Source organism: Adiantum capillus-veneris, chromosome 10 (genome assembly GCF_014529385.1).
Source record: "Adiantum capillus-veneris isolate H3 chromosome 10, ASM1452938v2, whole genome shotgun sequence".
Taxonomy (NCBI): domain Eukaryota; kingdom Viridiplantae; phylum Streptophyta; class Polypodiopsida; order Polypodiales; family Pteridaceae; genus Adiantum; species Adiantum capillus-veneris.
In genome coordinates this window covers 51,745,144-51,766,339 of record NC_140940.1, presented here as the reverse complement: position 1 = coordinate 51,766,339, position 21,196 = coordinate 51,745,144, and the positions used below count along the sequence as shown (strand labels likewise).

The 21,196-nt window shown below is 44.5% G+C and overlaps 2 protein-coding genes across 5 annotated transcripts; both read right to left on the bottom strand.

The window, feature by feature from the left end:
- Nucleotides 1-1,320: 1,320 nt before the first annotated feature.
- LOC147448837 (uncharacterized) lies at nucleotides 1,321-21,152 on the bottom strand. Of its 4 annotated transcripts, XM_086521294.1 has the most exons (4): nucleotides 20,751-20,877; nucleotides 1,794-2,758; nucleotides 1,599-1,700; nucleotides 1,321-1,497 (listed from the first exon to the last, which is right to left on the bottom strand). In XM_086521294.1, the coding sequence occupies exons 2-4, from the start codon at nucleotides 2,205-2,207 to the stop codon at nucleotides 1,453-1,455; spliced, it is 561 nt and encodes a 186-aa protein (XP_086377420.1). In that variant the 5' UTR covers nucleotides 2,208-2,758; nucleotides 20,751-20,877; the 3' UTR covers nucleotides 1,321-1,452. The 4 variants fall into 4 exon arrangements, with proteins under 4 accessions (XP_086377420.1, XP_086377421.1, XP_086377418.1 ...); XM_086521295.1 differs by lacking the exon at nucleotides 1,794-2,758 and having other exon boundaries at nucleotides 1,324-1,497; nucleotides 20,751-21,152; XM_086521292.1 differs by lacking the exons at nucleotides 1,321-1,497; nucleotides 1,599-1,700 and having other exon boundaries at nucleotides 2,220-2,758; nucleotides 20,751-21,152.
- On the bottom strand, nucleotides 12,557-14,548 carry LOC147448838 (uncharacterized). Its single transcript, XM_086521291.1, has one exon. It carries the CDS (start codon nucleotides 13,877-13,879, stop codon nucleotides 13,013-13,015), a length of 867 nt encoding a protein of 288 aa, XP_086377417.1. The 5' UTR covers nucleotides 13,880-14,548; the 3' UTR covers nucleotides 12,557-13,012.
- Nucleotides 21,153-21,196: the final 44 nt, after the last annotated feature.

The window sequence follows — 21,196 nt, the reverse complement described above, 5'->3', positions numbered from 1 at the left end:
CATTATTAAGTCTATAGTTCTCAACGGTGTACCTCGAACTAAGTTCTTCCCACCGAGAAAATAGATCCCTGTCCCACTTATTCTCTTGCAATTAACAAGTACAACCTTTCGTGGACAACTTAAGGAACTCTCTTCTTAAGCAAGAAAAGAGAAACCAATAGCTCTGATATTAATGTAACGGAATTGGACTTGTAAAATGGAAAGTAGCGGAATTGAAATAACTATGGTGATCATTTTTAAGAGAATTCTTCAAGAGCATAAAGAGAAGACTTGATGATAGATAGCAACATATTCATTATACCTAATTAGCTTGGCATGAACAATACTTTGCAAGAGAGAGAATTAGAGAAGTTGACAATAATTGAGGATCGGATTTACTTGGAGCCGGTCCCCCTCCAAAAGTATTTTGTAATAGATAATGAGAGACCTAGTACAATATAAGCTTTGAGCTTTGTGTTCCTAGATTCTCCCATAATGAGAGACCTAGTACAATATAAGCTTTGTGTTCCTTAAGACCTAATCGATGCAATAAAGGTGGAAAGCTTCATGTATCGAAATTTTTCCCTTAATGAACTTAATGAAAGCATTAACTTGTCCCGGGCCTCAATCCCAAGACCTCAAACACCTTGAAAGGTGGAGAGAGCTAGTAGGATTGAGGGTAGGCGAAGAGGAAGAAGAAGTAGCATATGAGAAAGAAGTACGTTCCTCACCACAGATTACTCTTGTCGCTTAGCTTAACATAGTAATATAGATGGTAGATAAGATTAGCATGCCATTGAAGCTTGGCTCTTGGTTGGATTTGCATCCCATAGCCAAGAGTTGTTGGTGTAGGCTCTCAACTTCTCAAGCTTCACTACAAGAGGTTGTGTGCTCTTGTGACGCTGTTAGCGACGGAAATACATTGGGTTTTTATAACCCCCGGCGTCGCTAAAACCGTCGCTACGAGAGCGTCGCTATATGCGTCGCTATAAAGCGACGCCCATAGCGACGGTCATAGCGACGGTTATAGATGTTTACACAGAAGTCTATAGTGACGCTCATAACGACGCTACAGAGCCATAAATAGCGACGCCCGAGAGAAAAAAAATTTGGTGACAGGGCATGGAATGCCCTGCCACCCATCAACCATATTGTACTTGATTCACTTTTTAAAAAAAGTGCAAGGGTAGATAATAGACCCAAAATAGTCACCCACAAGACGCATTGTTTGCAAAATTGACAAGCGTAAAATTGACAATTGTACACATCATAGGCAAAATGAATTGATTGGCAAATGTAATAATGACAATTGTACAACATCATAGGCATAAAGAATTGATTGGCAAAATGAACTACGGTGACAAATGTAATAATATACATGGTTCAAAAAGACGTATAAAATCCGTCTCATGATACATAAGCTATGAGAAACCCTAAACTAATGTTATCTAGCTACGGCTAAACTGACGTCGTCTAGTCAGACGTCTCATCGCGTCCAAGCGGCGTATCTGTCGGATTCTGCAAAAAAAGACAATAAGACAGCTTTTAGTAAGTATAAACATATAACGACATTTATAAAACAATACAAAAAATAGAAAAGAGTAAACCCTAATACTAACCATGCCGCCGCGAGAACTGAGAATGTCCATCAGGGCGTTTAAGCCCTTCCTGCCTGCGTACTCGCGCTCGTACGGTGTGGGATCACGTCCTGTCATCGACCACTGTCAAAACATACAAAGAATTCATTATGTTAGAATTAAAAAACTAATAAACCCTAAACTATCGAACATAAAGAGCAATGCAAAAACACTTACAAAATCAGCCTCAAATGATGCCCATCCACCGCTCCCCAAGTGGTGCGAGCTCCTTGCCTCTACTCGCGCTCTGGCTGCATCCTTTTGTTGCTTCCACTTGTCGGGATTCTCGCGCGCTGCTTTCTTCGCATTCTTCCAATCTTCTTTGGCCAGCCAATCTGGCCTGTTCCACCCATGCTTGATTGCTTTTTGCACTTCGAAACGCTTGTGTTTGCAGTATTCGCGCATTCGAATCTTCATCAGGTCTTCATTGAAGCGCTGTGTTGGAACGGGAAACTCATCATGAAGTATGCTGATGACTCTGTTTTTTAAATCACTTGGTACTTCACTCCATCTGTTTAGTATGTAGTGTCTAAACAGCTGAGAGCAAAGACCACGCATGCGCGAGATCACCTTCTTGCCGTCATCATCCATGATGATGCCGCCGCTGAAGTCGACGGAGTAAGGCAAGCCCTCTGGCCGGTGACGCGTGAACCTGGGTGTCCCGGCAGGGGTCTCTAGCGCCGTGTCGATGGGGGTACGGATGTCAGGTGTCTCCACCGGCGTCTGGGCCCCGAAGTGAGGAGTGTTGAGTGGGGTGGCTTCTGGCGGAGTACGTAGAGATGTGTAGCTGCTAGGAACAGTCAGCCGTGCAAAACCTGGCGTAGATGGCGATGTTGTGGCTGGTGTGGGGGAGGGCAAAGAAGGGGAGGGTAAACAGCCTCGTCGAACACGAGGCGGTGTGGAGACATCGGTGGCGGAATCCCCACAACAACCGCCACCGCCACCACTAGAGCGCCGGTGTCTAGACGAGTGTGAAGCTCGTCTCGTCGACGCCGAAGCTTCGGAGCGCGCCGAATACTCCGAAAGAGAGGGAGATGCGGATGGAGTAGGAACGCGCGATGATGCGCCAGAGCGATGACGCTCCACGTACCACTGTCTCTACTGCGGTGACAAAGAAGAAAGAAACTCCTCATCATCCATACCTGCATTAAACACACGAATATTTAAACTTAATATTGAATGAATAGAGTAGACAATGACGCAAAGACCATTAAATACAATGACGTAATGACGCATATAAATACAATGACGCAATGAATTGAGTGATAGAAGAGGCAAGTCGAAAACTCAGAATTTTCAATCAAAAGATGTGAGCGCGAGTAGAAAAGAGCGTTATACACCATGGAAGGTACTTAGAGAGCCAGAGCTTTTACAACACGGAGCAAAATTGTTCAAATACAATATTTGTGGCTTTAAGAGATCTCTCTCTCATCCTCGCATAACTCAGCATAACTTCCTATATCTATATAGAGCTCTTCGTTTAAACACATATCCTCTGTTTCATTTTGTAGCTCCTCTGCATGCAGCCCATATAGAGTAGTAGCATCTTGATGCTCGTCTGGCACCACCGCAGCGGCTTCTGATTGAGCATCTTCTCTGATCTCCTTCATTGATGCCGTTGTGATTGGCACATGGTAGCCTTCATACGTCCTTGCACTACGAGGGGCTACCTCTATGACGTACCACCAGTTTGATGTAGACTTTGTAGGATGAAATATTACCTGCCAGAGCCACATAACTTACATGAGAGCTTTCAAGCACATAACTTGTAAAAGGGGGATGTTAACTATTTACATACTTACTTGTTCACAATGCTCGGGTAGTACGAAAGTGTCTCTTAGGTCAGTCCATTTCTTAGTAGAATCCACCTCAAAAAAACCAGACTCTCCTCTACGCACAGTAGCGTTGCGACCCTCCATGATTATCTTGAACCATTGCACGTCGAACAAGTCGACAAAAATCCTCTGTAATCGATCCTCAAAATCTCTTGCAGCGTGCCGAAGTAAGTGAGTTCCGCCACCACAGGATCTGCATCAGAGGAACGTCGTCGACTAGACTGTTCAAATTTTGCCATGATTCCACAATCTTGAGTAAAACGCTTTTTGTCGATTCGTTCCACCCTAAAATGTCGACCTTTACACCATGCTGCTGTGTATGACTTATACTACAACGAACAAAGATTATGAGTGGCCGTTCAAACGTTTAGAAATAAAGTCACTAGCTAGTCGTACATTGCAAACTTACCTTGGTCGCGCAACCCCTAGAGTACTCCCACTCTTCCTCAGTCACTTCGTCACCGCATTGTTCTGCGCTTTTCAATTGGTTGTGAAACCATCTTAAACTCATGAAGGTTGGTAGGCTCTCCAGAACCGTCGGATAGTGCATCGGTGGTCGTCTTCCCCGTCTCCACTCGATTCGTGCCCTTTGTCGCTCTTGCTTTGCATCCTCATATTGTGAAATCCACTTTTGCATCACTGGATTGTGAAGCATGCAAAATCGGTTGATTTTAGCCTCTAGATCTTCCGTCATCTTCTTCTCAGCACCGAGATTGCACATGACAATCCCAGATATGCGCTCATCATCTATGGTTCGCCATAGCGTGTCCCGGGCTTTATCAAATCCGTCTAGCCACTCTCCAATGTACACTAGGGACACTAATACCAACCAACCTTCTGCCATGCTACCCTCCGGATGTGCCTTTTGACGCACATATCCCTTAAGCGTTTTCATGAAACGTTCTAAGAAGAACATCCATTTGGAATGAAATGTGCCAGCTATTTCCACCTCATCAACTATGTGAACAAGAAGATGCACCTGAATGGTTAGCATGGTAGTAGGAAAATGTTTCTCAAACATGCACACAAGCTCCGCAGCATTTAGTTTGGCGAATGGTATGGAGTCTACGTTGATCTCCTTTTGTGAGATCCATTGCACCAGCTTTGCATGTTTCTCAAACATGCACACAAGCTCCGCAGCATTTAGTTTGGCGAATGGTATGGAGTCTACGTTGATCTCCTTTTGTGAGATCCATTGCACCAGCTTTGCAAGTTTGTAGATTGTGTTACGGATGTCGAGAGACAAACATCCCTCAATGGAAACCGGTAAAATAAAATGTAAAGTATGTGCAGCAATGACATTAAAGTCCACATTTTATGCAATGATATTAAAGTCCACTATGAACGTACCTGACACATTTTATGCCAATCGTGTGACTTCAAACCGGTAAGCTTTCCTTCTTTAGTAAAACACGTTCGGAGCGAGTGCATTACGCCAGTGGGGGTCCGCAAAGATCGAATGGTCTCTTTTACTGCGCGTTCTTGGGCTCCTATGAAAATCCATGGTGCTTTAGGGAGTTTTATCAATCCATCAGACGCTGTTTGCGGCCAATATTGCTCCATACGATCCACATTTCTAAGGTCAACTCTGGCTCCCAAAGTATCTTTCTTGCCGGTCATATGGTCCCATAGTAGATTACCCACATTCTTGAATATGTGCATTGGATCGAGCAAGTGATTGATCATGAGTCGGGGCCAGTATGGTAACTCGTACCATAGAGATAGTCTCTTTATCCCTGGAGGCAATCCGTCATCGCACATCTCCTTTTGCTCTAACCATGCTTGTGCAGACATCCTTGGTGGCTCTCTTCCCAAAAAGCCATCGTGTAACACATGATTCTCTGGAAGATACGCTTGATGACCTTCGTAGATTTGCTTCTTCAGTGAGGGCGCCCTACGTGCATTCAGTCTAGGTCCACATGTGACACATGCTCTGTATCCGCTTGTTTGAAGCCCTGCATGTATACACATGATAATAGATCAACTATGGGAAAAAACAAGATTTACAGTGTCTGAGTGAGAAGTGTCAATAGAGCACCTGAGCATTCTGTTAGCCCAGGATAGTCATGCATGGTCCACATTAGAATGCCTCTGATCAAAGCATTCCGTCGTCCTGTGTGTCGGCTCATATCCACCACCTCTATGCCAATCCACAATTGTTGTAGCTCTTCCAATAGTGGACGAAGATACACATCCATATTCTCCACTTTATATCGCCCTGGCACAATCAAGCTTAGCCATAGGTGCCCCTTCTTCGTAGTCAACCACGGGGGAATGTTGTAGTTGACGATGACAACGGGCCATACACTGTAAGATGTTGATCTTTGACCAAATGGATTTACGCCATCCATAGCCAGGCCTAAGCGCAAATTTCGAGCTTCCCTGGCAAAATCCGACCATGTTCCATCTATATGTTTCCAGGCTGCGCAATCTGCAGGAATTCGTAGCACACCATCCGAAGATTTATTCTCCTCATGCCATGATGCTAGGGTGGCCATGGACTTACATTCGAAGAAATTCTTGATGCGAGGAAGCAGAGGAAAATGTCGCAAAACCTTTTGTGGAATTTTTGTCCCGTGGAGATCTACTCGATATCTTTCGGAATCACATTTCGGACACTTCTCCATGTCTATGTATTCCCCTCTGAAAAGAATGCAGTCATTAGGACAAGCGTGGATAGAATTGTAATCCATCCCCAAGTTTCGCAAAATCTTTCTTGCTTCATCTCGAGAATCTGGCATCACATTGTTAGCTGGTAGTATGTGCTCTTTAAGCAATCTACACAACATAAAAATACGATACAGTCGTGTAAAAATCTATCAGATCATTATACATTTAGAGTTTTATTAAAGTAAACTAATTGTAATAGATCACCTGAAAAGCGCTGTGACGCTAGTGTCACTCCATCCAAACTTTGCCTGCATGTTGAGAAGAACCAGGAGTGCTTTCAATCTAGACATACGTGCTCCATTATACAATGGCGTATCGGCTTCACTTTTCATATCATCATAGATAAGCCTTTCTGAATCCATGATCGTCTCGATCATTTCATCAATCTCGGGCTCAAACATTGCCTCGTTGGGAATGTGCTCTGCATGATCATCCCCCGAGCTGTCAGAGGCTACATCTTGTGGCCTCACATATGCTGCTTGACCAAAGCGCCTGCGAACACGTCTATTGGGTTGCAATATTGCTGCTTGTTGGCCAGCGTCAGAGTCCGATGAGTTATAATTGGCAACAACTCGATCTATAATAGATGGATCGAACTCGCCAAATTCGCGAACGTGCTGCAAAGAAACACGTCTTGTCCGTCGCACAGAATGCTTGCATTGATTACAAGGACATAAGACCCTCGTTGAGAGATAGGTGTTTCGGTTGGACGGTCCCATATCCTCGTCACTACTCATAATGAGGATAAAAATCTTATAACCTGGACAACAAATTTAATATTCTATTGGCATTCTTCGTCTTATCTCTCTCTCTCTCTCTCTCTCTCTCTCTCTCTCTCTCTCTCTCTCTCTCTCTCTTTACCTCACATTCTCTAGTCATGTCCAATCCCCGCACACCTCGGTCTAGAGGTGCACGGAGATCAGAACCACCGGGTTATAATCTCGTCTTTATTGGTCAATACCTATATTTGTGGGTACAAGAAATCTACAGACCCACGTCTACATGATACTGCATGTAGTGGACAAAACCCCTTTGCCTCTTCTCTAGCTGTAGCACTTCACAGCATCTTAACATCTTTTCACAGTAGATCTTTTCACTGTTCGTCTAACTCTAAACCCTAAACCGTAAGTAATTCTTGCGTGGACTCGATCTAACGTAAATAAGCGTAAATCTAAATAAACGTAAATCTAACTAAAAATAAACCTAAATCTAATTTAACGTAAGTCTACATCTAACCTAATCTTTAACGTCTTTTGGGATAGTTTCCTACGACGTTAAAACTCTCTTCTTCTTGTGTGTGTGTGTGTGTGTATGTGGGTAAACCTAAATAAACCTAAGTCTAATCTAATATAACATAAATCTAAATCTAACGTAAATTATGTTATATTAAAAACAAAGAACTAAACTAACAGGGATTATAGGAACCTTAAAACTGATTTAACACATAATTTTTCACATAACTCGGCAAGAGTTGGCATTCTCATCACTAAAGATGTGAGAGTTAACTTCCGGCAGTGACGCTGCCTCATCTCCATCCACATCTGACGACAGCAATTGGCCCTTTAGACCGTTCTTGCTCTTGTTACTAACTTTGAAGTTGCTGTTGAATGACTGGAGGTTGTCTAGATGGTCATTGTGTCGGGGATGTAGTGACTCTTGCCGCCCTGAAGATCCACCTTCTTCCCTATCTTCTGAAGACATTTCACCAGTACTTTTGGATCGACGGAGCCCACCATGAGTGAAGGCAGCAATACCCTATATTCCATTGAGGGCTTTCTTCACCCGCTTCATGCAAGCATCGCAGTCTATGGAGACCTAAATCTAATCTAATATAACGTAAATTTAAATCTAGCGTAAATAAACGTAAATCTAATTAAAAATAAACCTAAATCTAATCTAATTTAACTTAAATAAACCTAAATCTAATTTAACGTAAGTCTACATCTAACCTAATCTTTAATGTCTTTTAAGATATTTTCCTACAACGTTATAACTCTCTTCTTCTTGTGTGTGTGCGTGTGTGTGGATGTGTGTGCCAATAAAAAGAGATAAATGGTATAACCTTTCTATCACCCATGCCAAGTATGATAGATTGGTTATGCCATTTCCCTCTTGAATAATAGGTCTTGAGTTCAACTCCTTGTCGGCTAGATCTTTAGGTCTTTTAATTTTAATTAGTTTCCTACGACGTTAAATTAGTTTCTCTCTTTCTCTCTCAATGTGTGTGCGTTTTTTTGTTTATGCATGTTTTCTCTCTCTTTTCCTCTCTCAATGTGTGCGTTTTTTGTTTATGCATGTTCTCTCTCCATCTCTTTTCCTCTCTCAATGTGTGCGTTTTTTGTTTATGCATGCTTTCTCTCTCTTTTCGTCTCTCAATGTGTGTGTGCATTCTTTGTTTATGTATGTGTGTGTGCATTTTTGTTTATGTTTGTACTCTCTCTCTCTCTCTCTCTCTCTCTCTCTCTCTCTCAAAAACACTGTGTGTGTGTGTGTGTGTGAGAGAGAGAGAGGGAGAGAGAAAGAGGGGAAGGGAACATGAGAGTGAGGAGAGGGAAGGAGCATACCTGGCTCTCCTTCCTCTCCTCGTGTGTGTGTGTGTGTGTGTGTGTGTGTGTGTGTGGAGAAGAAAGAGAGAGAGAGAGAGAGAGAGAGGGAGAGCGTTACCTGCTCCTTGCTTGAGGGCGCCGAAAAACTCAGATCTGAGATCTGAGTTTTTGGGCGCTCTCTGTTATTTTTTTAGCCCAATCGGCGTCGCTATGAGCGTCGCAAATTTACTTGTAAATTTGCGACGCTCATAGCGACGCCGGGATTTTTTTTTTTTTAGCGTAGCTGTGTGAGCGTCGCTAATATGAATAGCCTCTTGTAGTGCTTGGAGAAGGAAAAAGAGTTCTTTGCTTCACACCATCAAAGTGTGTGTGTATGTGTGTGAGAATGAGAATAAGGATGTCCAAATCAGTCTCTCTCTCTCTCTCTCTCTCTCTCTCTCTCGTATTATCTAATTATATAATTTGGACAAGTGTCCTCTTTTTTCTCTTTGAGAGAAAGAGCTTAATTATTTATTTAATTGTATCTAAATTTTCATTGGACCCCTTTAAAGCCTATCCAATAGGATTCAAGCACATCACGAGGGAAAAATGGGGAGGATCTTGACATGTGTCTTTTATGCTTCTTAAGAGATCATGTTTGAATTGAACACTTCAAGAATCTTAGTCATTTAAGCATGTCAATATTTTATGCCTCTTGAGAGATCATGTTTGAATTGAACACTTTAAGCACCTTAATCATTAAGCATGACAAGCACCTCAAGCTTGGGCAAGGTTCCCACAAACACCTTAAGCACCTTAGTCAGCAAGCACAACAAGCACCTCAAGCTTGGGTAGGGTTCCCATCTCAAGGTCAGCCCCAACTTGCTTAAGGTCCTAAGTTTAAGGACTTTCAACACTAACCTTTGGAGGTCTTTAATGAAGCAAACCATAAGGTCTTCTAAGCTCCATTATATGCACGTCTATATTCTACCTCTTGTTCCCATTCATCTCCCCCATATTGAATGATCACTTCAATATGAGAAAGTCTTTTGGAATAGGTAGATATTTGATTTTATGACACATCTTGTTAGTGAAGAAAAAAGATGGTAGTATGTGCATGTGTGTCAATTACCGTGGACTAAACGTGGTAGTTGTAAAGAACAAGTATTCGTTACCAAGAGGGGATGAGTTATTTGAAAGCTCACATGTGCCCATATCTTTAAAAAGATAGACTTGCGGCCAGTGTATCATCTAGTACGCATAGGGCTTGCGTATATACCCCAAAAACTACATTTCGATCGAGGTTTGGGCATTATGAGTTTTTGGTTATGCCACTACTTTTTTCACCCTCATCTTCGTCTTACACCGCAATTCTTTCTTCTTGTTGGGGTGTTTAGGGGTTGGGAAGGAGGGTTACACCATGGAGTCTTGAAGAACACCACCTTCTTGCTTCGAAGAAAGCTCCGTAAGTGCACAATTTGTGTTGTAATCGATTTGAGAGAGAATTATGATACAAAGATCTTTGGAAAGGGGGTCACCGGCTCCAAGCAAATTCAGCCCTCATTGTGGTATTCTCTTTGAATTATGTGCATGGTTTTCATATTCTAATGTGTAAATGTGTGATGAAATCAGCTCAACACAACCTCTAGTCTCCTCTAAAGAATTCTCTCAACAGAACTCTCTCCTTCCATAAGTTGAATTCTGTTGAATCTAAAGTAAGTACTAGATTCTTTGACAATAGAGGCCCCACCTTTTATTCAACTTGATGGATAGTGGGACTGAGGGTGGTTGGTGGAGGCGGAGAATTTTGTTAAAGGGCTGCCATTCTAGCCATTGCAATCACCTTAGATCTAGAGAACCTCCACACCTTATTTTCTAGTTGTGTTCGTCCAAAAAAAGAGAGGTGCACTGATAGAGAAAGGTGGCGTCATTCAATGAAGTGCCAAATATAGTGATGATCTTTTTGACTGATTGAAACCTGCTTTTGACCTTGTCCCATAAGTCTTGCCAAGTGTGAACACACTTTTTGAACATCTTGTGAGCTTTTTGAAGATCAAGGGTTGGACGGTGGTTCCATGACGTAGCTTGCTTGAAGGAGAGATGACTGAGCTGTCGATAGATGAGCTGTGCCCAATCACTATGAGGAGTGAAGAAAGACCTCATGATCCACTTAGCCATAAGCTTATTTGTGGCAACAAAGATATTTATAATCCCAAGTCCTCCTTTTTCTTTAGGAAAGGTGGGAAACTCCCAACTAACTTCAGCCATTCCTTTTTTTTAAGGGTCTCCCTTCCAAAGAAAGTTTATGTAGACTTTGTGTATTTTTTGAGAGTTGGCCTAGGGGGGCACCAACAAATTCCAAGATTTTAAAGAGCAGAGTGAGGGGGGCGCCAACAAATTTTCCTTCCTTTGAAGGAACCCAAAGCCTCTTGAGTTCTCATTGGTTAGTTTTCCAAAAGGGAAGCTAAGAGCCATGTCCCACCTAGGGGCTTAGGGGGCTACAAGGGTTGGTTGCTCTACTAAAACACTGTCACACACCAAATGCAACGTGTTTATGGAGCTTGTGTTGCAGCCTACAAGAAGTTCGAAATTAGGTGATACTTGCAGCGCTTTGGTTGTGCAAACAAGAAGCTGATTTAGAGGCAACGACACTACTGATCTAATGTTTTTACTAGAAGCTGTCAGTTAAGCAGGTCGAAAAGGGGATAATAAAAGCAAGCTTGTAGAGACTCGTCTGGTTGTACTGCAACCATGTAACAAGGCTCTAATCGTCAAAAAAAGGTGAGTAACAAGGGGACTACTAGAATTTAGGAATATTCTCCCTTCAAGTTGCTAAAATAAATCAGGGTGAGTGTGACCAAAACATAAAGAATTTAATGTAGTGCCGCTAAGAGCGCCTTCCCATATTCCTGATAGTAGAAGGCACAGATGGCCCTTCAAATGAAATGCACATGTCCATAGGCTACTCAATAAGCCTCTGAGAATAAGTAGGAGAGAGTATCGCCTTTCGGTTGGACCACCCTCTAGAATCTTGAACTGCCTCTTGAACCGGATGCAGCCAGTAACTAGACGCCTACAACTCGGTCGTGATTGGAATAGGTGCACAGTGATCGGCTGGGATGAATTCGGAGGTGAAAAGGTCCTCAGCTATGGAATTGCAATATTGCCATTAGCTGGCCCATGGATTTGAGAAGGCCCTCTTTGCAAGCGGCTCTCTGAGAGCGGGCGAATCTTGAAGCGGATGGATGGAAAGAAAAAAGGCCGCGATCAACATCCGTAAGGTGAATTGAACCCTCAACTTGCCCATTGACAAGCTACTGCCCTAACCACATGGGCGCGTAGCTTTTGATGGCATCTAAGGCCAAACTCACCCTTATATGGTGAACACAAACGAGAAAAAGTAAACTCGACCAAAATAAATAAATTCAAACATCCGATGATGCACGTTGGTTTTGGATTTTTTTTTTTACCAGAATAAGGCAGGCATTATATTAGAAAAGACAAAAGGTTACATCAACATGCTCAAGGAGGGAGCATACACTAGAAAGCTGAGGGCTAACTATAAGCTAACATCAAAGGGGTTAGTTCTTGAGAGCATCTATCTCATATCTAATTTTTACAAGTAAGGTTTTGGCATAGTTCCAATTTTCCAGCTGAAGGTCCAAATCCACCTGTATGTCCTCCTCGGTGAAGTCTCTAATATAGAACATCTCATCTACTCCTGCATGATGGTAGAGACTTCCCACAGTGTCCAACAACTTTTGCTTCTTCCGGTAGACCCTGCACTCAGAAAGGGAGAGTCTTTCACCCTGCAAAACAATTTCATCAAAGAAAACTCTCAGGTTTGAGACCTGGTAAGCCTCCTCATACATGAAGCAATTCCTCTGCCTCCAGATAGCCCACATGAATTCAGACCTTATGTGATTCTAGATAATGGAAGGCATGCCCACATTTTCACCTAACAATACATGTTTCCAAGACAGGGACCAACAAAGACAGTTCAAGACTAGTTTCCAAAAGGGATAGTTGAAGGAGCAATTCATGAAGAGGTGCGGGAGATCTTCAGGACTATTCTTGCATCTAGGGCAGTTTCCTAGAGAAAGACCAGCATCCTTGAGTTTCTCTCCTGTCGAGACAACTTTGTAAAGAATCAGCCAGAGGAGGGCAGTTTTTGGGGGAAGACGCCTTTGACCATAGGGACCTGAATTTGAAGTTCCATTGCCTCCTGTCGAGGGAGAAACCACATCTCTGATTCAAGATGACATGGATAGGGGGGGAAGTGGGCTTTGGTTTGACTCAAGGATGGGAGATAAGGGATAGTCACACGCACACAATAGGTGCACGCCGCCGTGCATAGTCACAAACACTACAGGTGCTCACCGCCGTGAAGGTATCCTCCTGACCATACAATCCCTTTGAGTGAGAGGGTAGGGGAGCAATTGACCAACCAATGACAAGAAATTGGGAGGAGGGCTAGCCACCGGCGAAGATAGGAAAGTTCCAAGGGCCTCAACAGAAATTTGAGTGAGATTTCCAAGTCAGAGAGCCAATCAAAGGCTGACGATGACCATACATCAACCCAAACGCGGACCCCCTTATTATGGATGGTTAGGGCAAGTCTGGAGCTATCAACCTGTAGATCTTTGATTGTGACCCAAGGCAGCCAGATGGAGTCGTTTAGCAACAACAGCTGGCTGTGACTAGATTTCCAGTTCGGTGAGAAGCTGAGGCTGTGCCTATTCCATGCTCCCCATATGGACCTCATTAGGTCAAATCTTGCGGCAATAGAGAGGTGAGGGCTGAAGAAGAGGGTGAGAAAAGGAAGGTTCACCCATCCTTTTGCCTGTGAAAGTTTGAATCTGCTTGTGTTCCTGAGAAGCAACACCAACCATTCTTCATGGGGGTGGTGGATCGCTCTGAACACCAATTTGACCGCCAACGTGTATGCAAGAGTAGGGATATGAATGATGCCAAGACCACCCTTGTCTTTAGGCAGACAACAAATGTCCCATTTAACCTTAGCTTTGCCATGAGTGAGGGGGTCGCCAGACCATAGGAAGTTGCAACAGATTTTGGCTATGTCCTTCAAGTGGCCATCAGGGGGCCAACAATAGGTGAGAAAGAAGACAACATAAACTATGAGGAAGTGGTTGATAACCACTGCTCTACCCATTAGAGGAATCCTTTCCACCTTTCGAATTTGGACTGAAACCGTTCCAAGACCCACTTCCATCTGTCTTTCAAAGTAATCCCGAAGCCCATTGGGATTCCCGGCAAGCGCAAGGGATGGTGGGAGAGAAGCAACTTACATCCTGAGGCCAGGAGCCATTGAGGAAGAGGGGTTGCATCTTGTTTCACCCTTGTTTTAGAATGATTGACTTTTGAGCCCGAAGTTGTGAAAATGACGTGGAGACATTGCCAGAATTCCCAAAGTGACTCTTCTTCATTTGCCAACAGACCATTAGTGTCATCCGCGAATTGAGAGAGACATAGTTGACCTTCTGAGTTGGGAAGTTGTATGCATTTAATTTTGTCTTCCAACATCCTAGCCTTGACTAAACAATTGAGGCCATCAGTAGCTGTTGCAAACAATAGGGGCGTTAGGGGACAACCCTGTCTTACTGAGCGATTTAGTGAGAAGAAGCTGGATAGCAGTCCATTGAATGCGATCCTTGCTTGGGCATGTCCAAACAAAGTTTTTACAAACATGACCAATAGGGGCGCAAAGCCCATATTTTCCAAACTTATCAAAATGAAAGACCATTCGAGTCTATCATATGCCTTATCAAAGTCCACTTTTACAAAAACAAAGTCTTGGTTGGAATCTTGATCATATTCGATGCCCTCCCATTAAGAAATAACTGCTTCAATTATATTACGGCCCTTTATGCATCCTTTTGGCTCTGAAGATATCCATTGCATCAGAACCGGGGTGATTCTGTTTGCTACAGCCCCTGATTATGCCAGTATTTATAGAGAAAGGCAGAGCTTCATGAAAGACTGATTCCTCCCAAACTTTAAGAATGAAGGGACCAACAACTTTTTAGACGTCTGGTAGAACTTAGTAGGAAGTCCATCCAAACTTGGTGTCTTGTTGGGCTTAAGCGACTCAATGGATACTTGAATTCAAATCTCTAATAGAGGAACTTCGAGCCATTGGGAGGTTTCCTGAGGGATGACTTTCTTGCGGGCAGCCCATAATTGGGATCCTGAAGGGGATCGGGGAGCACCACAGACGGAGAGTGAGAGAGAGAGAAGGAGACACACATACGATGTGGGTGGGGAGACTCTAAAGAGTGAGCAGCCCCCTATACACTTATGCTATGTATAAGGTATACAAGTCAGTGGGCGCCCAGACTCTGGGCGGCCGGGCAAGGCACAGACGCCTATACCCCAACAACCTCCCACTTAAAGGCGACTGTGCCTTTAAGCAAGGGAACCTAGTCTAAAGACTACAAAAGGTGAGAGAAAACCGCTCTCAACCGATGCCCACTGGCTGGCTGTGATCGTGTGCATCCGCTTGTCCTGCTCCCGTGTAAGTCCATACACCACCAGACGTACCGCACACGTACTGCAAGTATGTATGCAATACCTGCATATCTCCCTCGTGCACTATGCCATCATCAGTCAACAAACGACTGACAACCCCAACTGCAAATGCTCCCACTACAGCTGCGATATCTGATCTCAAGATCAACATCTCATACATGAGACCACCGAATGCCGATGCAATGCTAGCGGGCCCTGCTAGCTCTACGGAGCATGCATCAACATATATATCCCTGGAAATAGGCATCTCTGACTGACAAGGCGTGTCAGCCACATGCATCTCCTGACTGTCTGCAAAAGATGCATCACCCTGTGGTGCAACCTCAAAGCAAACCAGCTGCTCTAGGTGTCTGCTGGAAGACATATCCTGCACAACTATATCCCCATGCTCACTGTCGAGCATAGAAAGGAATGACTGCATAATCGCTGACATCTCAGCCTCCTCTGCAATCATCCACTGCAAACATGACCACCCAATCTGCTGTGACTCACTAGAGCTCTCATGCTCTAACTCCGTATGCATAGACTCTTGCACAACGTCCTCCTGTCATGACTCACTAGAGCAAGACCGTTCTACTTGTCTATCCTGCATAGAAGTATCTCGCACAACTGACTCTCTGCTTTGCTCAGTCACTAGCAAAGCATGCATGTCTGACTCTGTCACCTCTCTGTGTGACTGCTCAAGTCGTGCCGCAACTGTGTGCACAACGAGCTCACTACTCTTCACTCCATGCAAAGCATCCTGCAACCCACAAGCAAAAGAGACTCGCCTGCTCTCTCGCTCTCTACCTGGCTGCGTGATCACAGAGACAACATCGTCTCTCGCGTGATCCACATGCAATGGGTAACCTGTACCACTCCTGGCACCTCTCGCAATCACTAGCGAACCCAAATGCATCACAAAATCTCGCTCTCGTAGCAAAATCTGACATCCACTATCTCGTAACTGTCTGACTGAGATCAAATCCCGTCTCAGATCTGGCACATAACGCACATGACGCAAGGTAAATCTCATACCACTGGGAAAGGACAAACATACGTCTCTTGCACCCTTAATGTCATACACAACACCATCAGCCATGTGTACACAACCAAGTCTCCCACTAGAAAACGTGCTAAACCACTCACAATGCGACGTGACATGGAAAGTAGCATCTGAATCTAGTAACCAATGTGAAGACAATGTGCAATCCGATATGCAATCCGTAGACATAAGGTCGCCTGAAGACAAGCTAAATGTAAATGTGACATCGTCGTCACAAGCATACTCAGTAACCACCGTACTGATCTCACTAGCATCTGTCATGCCCAAATCTGCATCACGCATCTGTCGCCTCCGTTGTCTCAAACGCCTGAAACATCGACGCCTAATGTGCCCTCTATGTCCACAATGCCAACATGTCAAGTCTCTATGCCGTCGAGACTTGCGTGTGGGATCAATCTCTCCCATGGACATAGAAGTGGGACTAGACTTCCCTGTAGACATGGATGTCGCGTACATAGCATGTAAACTCTGTCATAAAGCATGAGTTGTAGTCTCCCTCGAGACCTGCCAGTAAACAGACTCAACCAGATGCAAAAAAATCGTAGACATGGCTAACTCATCAAGATCCTGCCAATCATCATCACGCATAGACTTAGGCTTCGCCGATAAACCACACAAGGGTTTATCCTGCCCCAAATCTGCCAATGCAACAAGCATATGCTCCTTCCAAGCAACAAAATCTGCACCATCAAACTGTGTCAGACCATAACGCTGGAAGTCAAATGAAAAATCAGCCATAATGCTCGCAAAAGAGCAACCAACAATGAGTAGCAAATGTCAACCAAATCAGCCCTAAACTGGCTCGAATCGCATCAACAAAAGTCTGCAAATATGACTCAAAACCTGATGCAAAGTTGCACCAATAACCGTGCAAAACCTTGCACAAAATCACAAGTCAATATGACTTAATCGCGCATAAATATCTGACAAAATTTTGGCAGTCTCCTTTGTAACTGGAGCAAAATCTCAACAGTAAACCTCAAAGAGACAATAATATATGCCACAATGGCCAATCCGGGAATAAACTCGACTGGAATCACCTCACAAAGTCATACATATGAGCATACCCGCTCTTGCCGGAGTACCACTCAAATAATCTTAGCCATAAACAAATACACAAATCCATATATGGCATACATAAACCGCCAAGACCATGGCAACATAGCTCACTCTCGCATGAGTGGCTCTCTGGACAAATGCATATCCAAAAAACCTGTGTACACCTATGAATTTGCTGGTTGCTGCAGAAAATACTCCGTGTGTGTGAGATATACCAAAAACAGTGTTTTTGGGACCCGAAAGTGCACAAATAAACCTGCTGCTGTACCTGCTGTAATTCAAAGCATAATTTCAGAAAATAGACATCACCATCGCGTCCGGAGCGTGCCAAAACCTTAACCTAAACTCCTGGATCATGTAGATCTGACTCTGTATGACGAAGCTACACAAAAAACTGCGTTTTAGAGCCCGAAAATGGCAAAAACGAGCTGCACACAGTTTTGAACCTACTCCTGCTCCACTCTGCGTGATGCAATGTCCTCTCAATGCAAGCTCCAACGCAAGAGCTTTGCCACAACAGCATCCAAGCACTCGAATGTCAAGCTCTCCTCCGCCGAGCACTTCTCTAATGAGCTCCGCTGAGCTCAAAAGCTCCTCTCACCAAAGAAGCCGCAACCACCTCCTCGACCAAGCTTGACCACACCAAGCTCTTAAGCTCCAAAGACAATGCTCCTTAAGCTAAAATCGCTCTCCGTGAAACTCCGCGATCGAACTCCACCGTCGAGAGCGAGCAAGCTATCGCCTCGAAGCTCTCAAAGCCGTTGTGCTCTCCGCGGTCACCATAGCTCTGATACCAATTGAAGGGGATCGGGGAGCACCAGAGACGGAGAGTGAGAGAGAGAGAAGGAGACACACATACGATGTGGGTGGGGAGACTCTAAAGAGTGAGCAGCCCCCTATACACTTATGCTATGTATAAGGTATACAAGTCAGTGGGTGCCCAGACTCTGGGCGGCCGGGCAAGGCACAGACGCCTATACCCCAACAGATCCAGCCAGCTCTATCTCACGTGAAATAACTTCAAGTGGGCTGAACAGGCCTTCAAAGTGGGCTCTGGCTAGTCATTATAAATTTTCTTGGTAGGATTGACAAAAAGGGGGGACAAGTTCCCTATAGTTTTTCCTCTTTAGTGAACATGCTTTTTGAGGGTCTGTCAACTTTGCCAGCCCACCACTTTTTAAAGAATATAGAGGCATGTTTGAGGGCCAAGTCTTCTTCCGCTCTAATTTGAGCTCTGAGAACTGAGATGAGAGACTGTTGATGTAGATCAGGTGAAGAGTTCTCTAAGAGGATGAGCTCGGCATACATGGCTTCTTTTCGTCTTTTCCGAATAGAGGTGACTTCTTTCCTGGTTTGAATCAGCAAATGCTGAGTCCTTTGAACAACAGTGGACCAAGCTTTGGCCGGGGAAGGGGAGGAAGAGAAGCAATCTGTCCAGATTTGGAGATTTGATCCTGTAATACCTTGAGTTTGGACAGCTCTGGGTCGGTGTGAAACCAGTGATTCATTATCTTTTTGGCCTTATCATCAAGAGTGATGTTGATAGGGTAATGATCAGAGAGGCAGCTGGTGAGAATGTGCTTGACTTTGATGCGATCAAACGGATTCGCAAGAGGGAGACTCAAGTAACAACGATCTAGGCGAGTCTTCCTGGCTAACTCTCCTGAACTGTAATTTTACTAGGTGAACTCTCTGGGCGTGCCAACATCCCATAGTTGGAGAGTGTCCTTAAGCGAGGTCCATGACTCTTTTTCCCTCCATGAAATGCACACGCCTTTGCTAAGAAAGCGATCCTCGATGGACTCCACCATATTGAAATCATGTAATAAGATACAGGGGCCATGAAACTCAGAGCATTCTTCCCATAACTCTGCTCTGTCAACTGTAGAACCCCCAGCATATATAGTATCATAAAAGTCGTCAAGTGACTTCATCAAGTCCTCCGTGGTCTTCATCTCCGAAACATCGAAGGCCACTGTTGACGCCAAGCTTAACCGGATTGTTCCCAATGCTTTTCGATCAAGGACAATCCATGCTTCATCTGCCATTGTTGCGGGCTACTTCGCAAGACCGACTAGTGGCAAATAGAGGTCCTTCTGGTAGAGATAGTCTTCAATCTGCATCTTCCAATGTTGATAGATTTTGCCGTTGAACTTCTCAATCTTGAGCTTCCCTTCCTCCGCCATAACTCCCACTCAATTCAATGAATACTTTCCTTGAGATACTTTAGCTATGAGCAAACCTTGCTCTGATACCAATTGTTGGGAAATATGACGTAGCTAAGTAGATAATTGAGTAGATTACTTAATGGAGAGAGATAATTTTCACACATGAGAGTATAGAGAGAGAGAGAGAGAGAGAGAGAGAGAGTACAACTACGTCCACGGAAAAACAGCCATTCAATGGCTTTAGTACTTCAAAACAAGAAGTAGGTTACAAAGGGATTATCCCCTTTTGGAGCTCCCTCCTTGCTTCACTCTCACCACCTCACCTTCACCTTGTTGCATCAACTTCACACTATGAAATGTGTGTAGAAATGGCCTGCTTTTATAGGCCAAAAGGGCTGCCCTCTCTCATGAGAGATAGCCATGTGTAGCCGCCCTCGTGTAGATAAGTCCAAACATGTGTGGCCGCCCTTGAGAAGACAAGTCCGCTTTTGAATTCGGCCACCGACCAACTGACTTCCGACCACCGGCAAACCGGCCATTGACTACCGGCCACCGGCCAACCGACCGGTCGTTTTTAGACCACTTTCCGACCGCCGTCCGACCATAATATACCGACGAAGTCAGTTTCGAGATTAGGCTCGAGACTGGGCGTTAGAATTTTGGTTTCCGACGAGTTATTTTTCTTCACGCACGATGGCTTCTCCTCATAATGGGAGCCTTACAAATGTGCGTTTTTAACATAGAAAATTACAAGGGATAAATCAGGCTCCATACTTAACAAAAATGTCAATGGCTGGGGAGAGAGGAGCAGAGATGTCCATCTCTACTAAGACTTGCCGGTGCCACGAGGGGTTAAACTCTCTTTTGGGTCTTCCTCCAAGCACATTGCCTAGCTTAGAGGCAATCATCCTGAGGTGTTGATGGTAGTGGAGGGGGAGGTTGGGTAGTTCCACCAAACAGGGTAGCGCTTCTGGGTAGACACTTCAGGGTTAAAGTGTTTGTTCCATCGGGAGAGAAGAAGGGGGAGCTCCTGATTAATCAGGGACCCATGCTGATGATGTCAAAGGCCATCTCGGGCATCTGGAATACGAAAAGCTAACGTTTGGACAAAGACTGTAGAGTTTCAAGGACGACGCCTCTTGACCCCCATTGTTGCTTGATCCAACCTTTAAAAGTGTTTGCAGGTGGCCTAGGCCCTTCGAGAAGTCCTACCACAATCCTGGCTTCAAGGTCCTTTTCAAGTTTGGCTATCTGAGATGTAGGGAGTATGACGGAAGGCTTACCTCCAAATTGACGCCCTCAGCTGCTTGAGGATGGCCTTGGCTATTGGCGTTGAAAACTGGATCAAGACAAGCAGGGTTGAGCCCTTGGCAACCCTCACCAGGGCTCGAATGCAGTCTTGATGGTCCGAGGAGAGGCTCTTGCGTGCCATGTTGAAGAGGGACGGCAGTCTGCTGGTGAAAATAGGCTTGGTGAATAAGCTCTACCTGCTCAAAGGAAAAGGCCTCGAGTAGAAAAGGGGGAATAGGGGCAGGGAGAGACGAACTCCCATCGTCGCGAAGAAGAGACACTTGGCTTGAGTGTTGGAAATCCCAAGCTTTGGGTTGTTGTAACAGGGCATGAAGGGACGGAGAGGCTCCTGGAAAGCCGGGGAAGGACATGGCCTCCCCCGGGCGGAGGACGGAAAGGCTCTTGAGTTTAACCTTCCTCCATCGCTAAGCCTAATATC

Excerpts from the sequence above, each read along its gene's own strand:
- LOC147448838 (XM_086521291.1), bottom strand. The coding sequence starts at position 13,879 with ATGGAAGTGGGTCTTGGAACGGTTTCAGTCCAAATTCGAAAGGTGGAA.
- LOC147448837 (XM_086521292.1), bottom strand. The coding sequence starts at position 21,128 with ATGTCCTTCCCCGGCTTTCCAGGAGCCTCTCCGTCCCTTCATGCCCTG. Across the intron at positions 2,759-20,750 it reads CTGAGGGCGTCAATTTGGAG|GTATGGATGATGAGGAGTTT; the intron begins GTAAGCCTTCCG and ends TGTTTAATGCAG.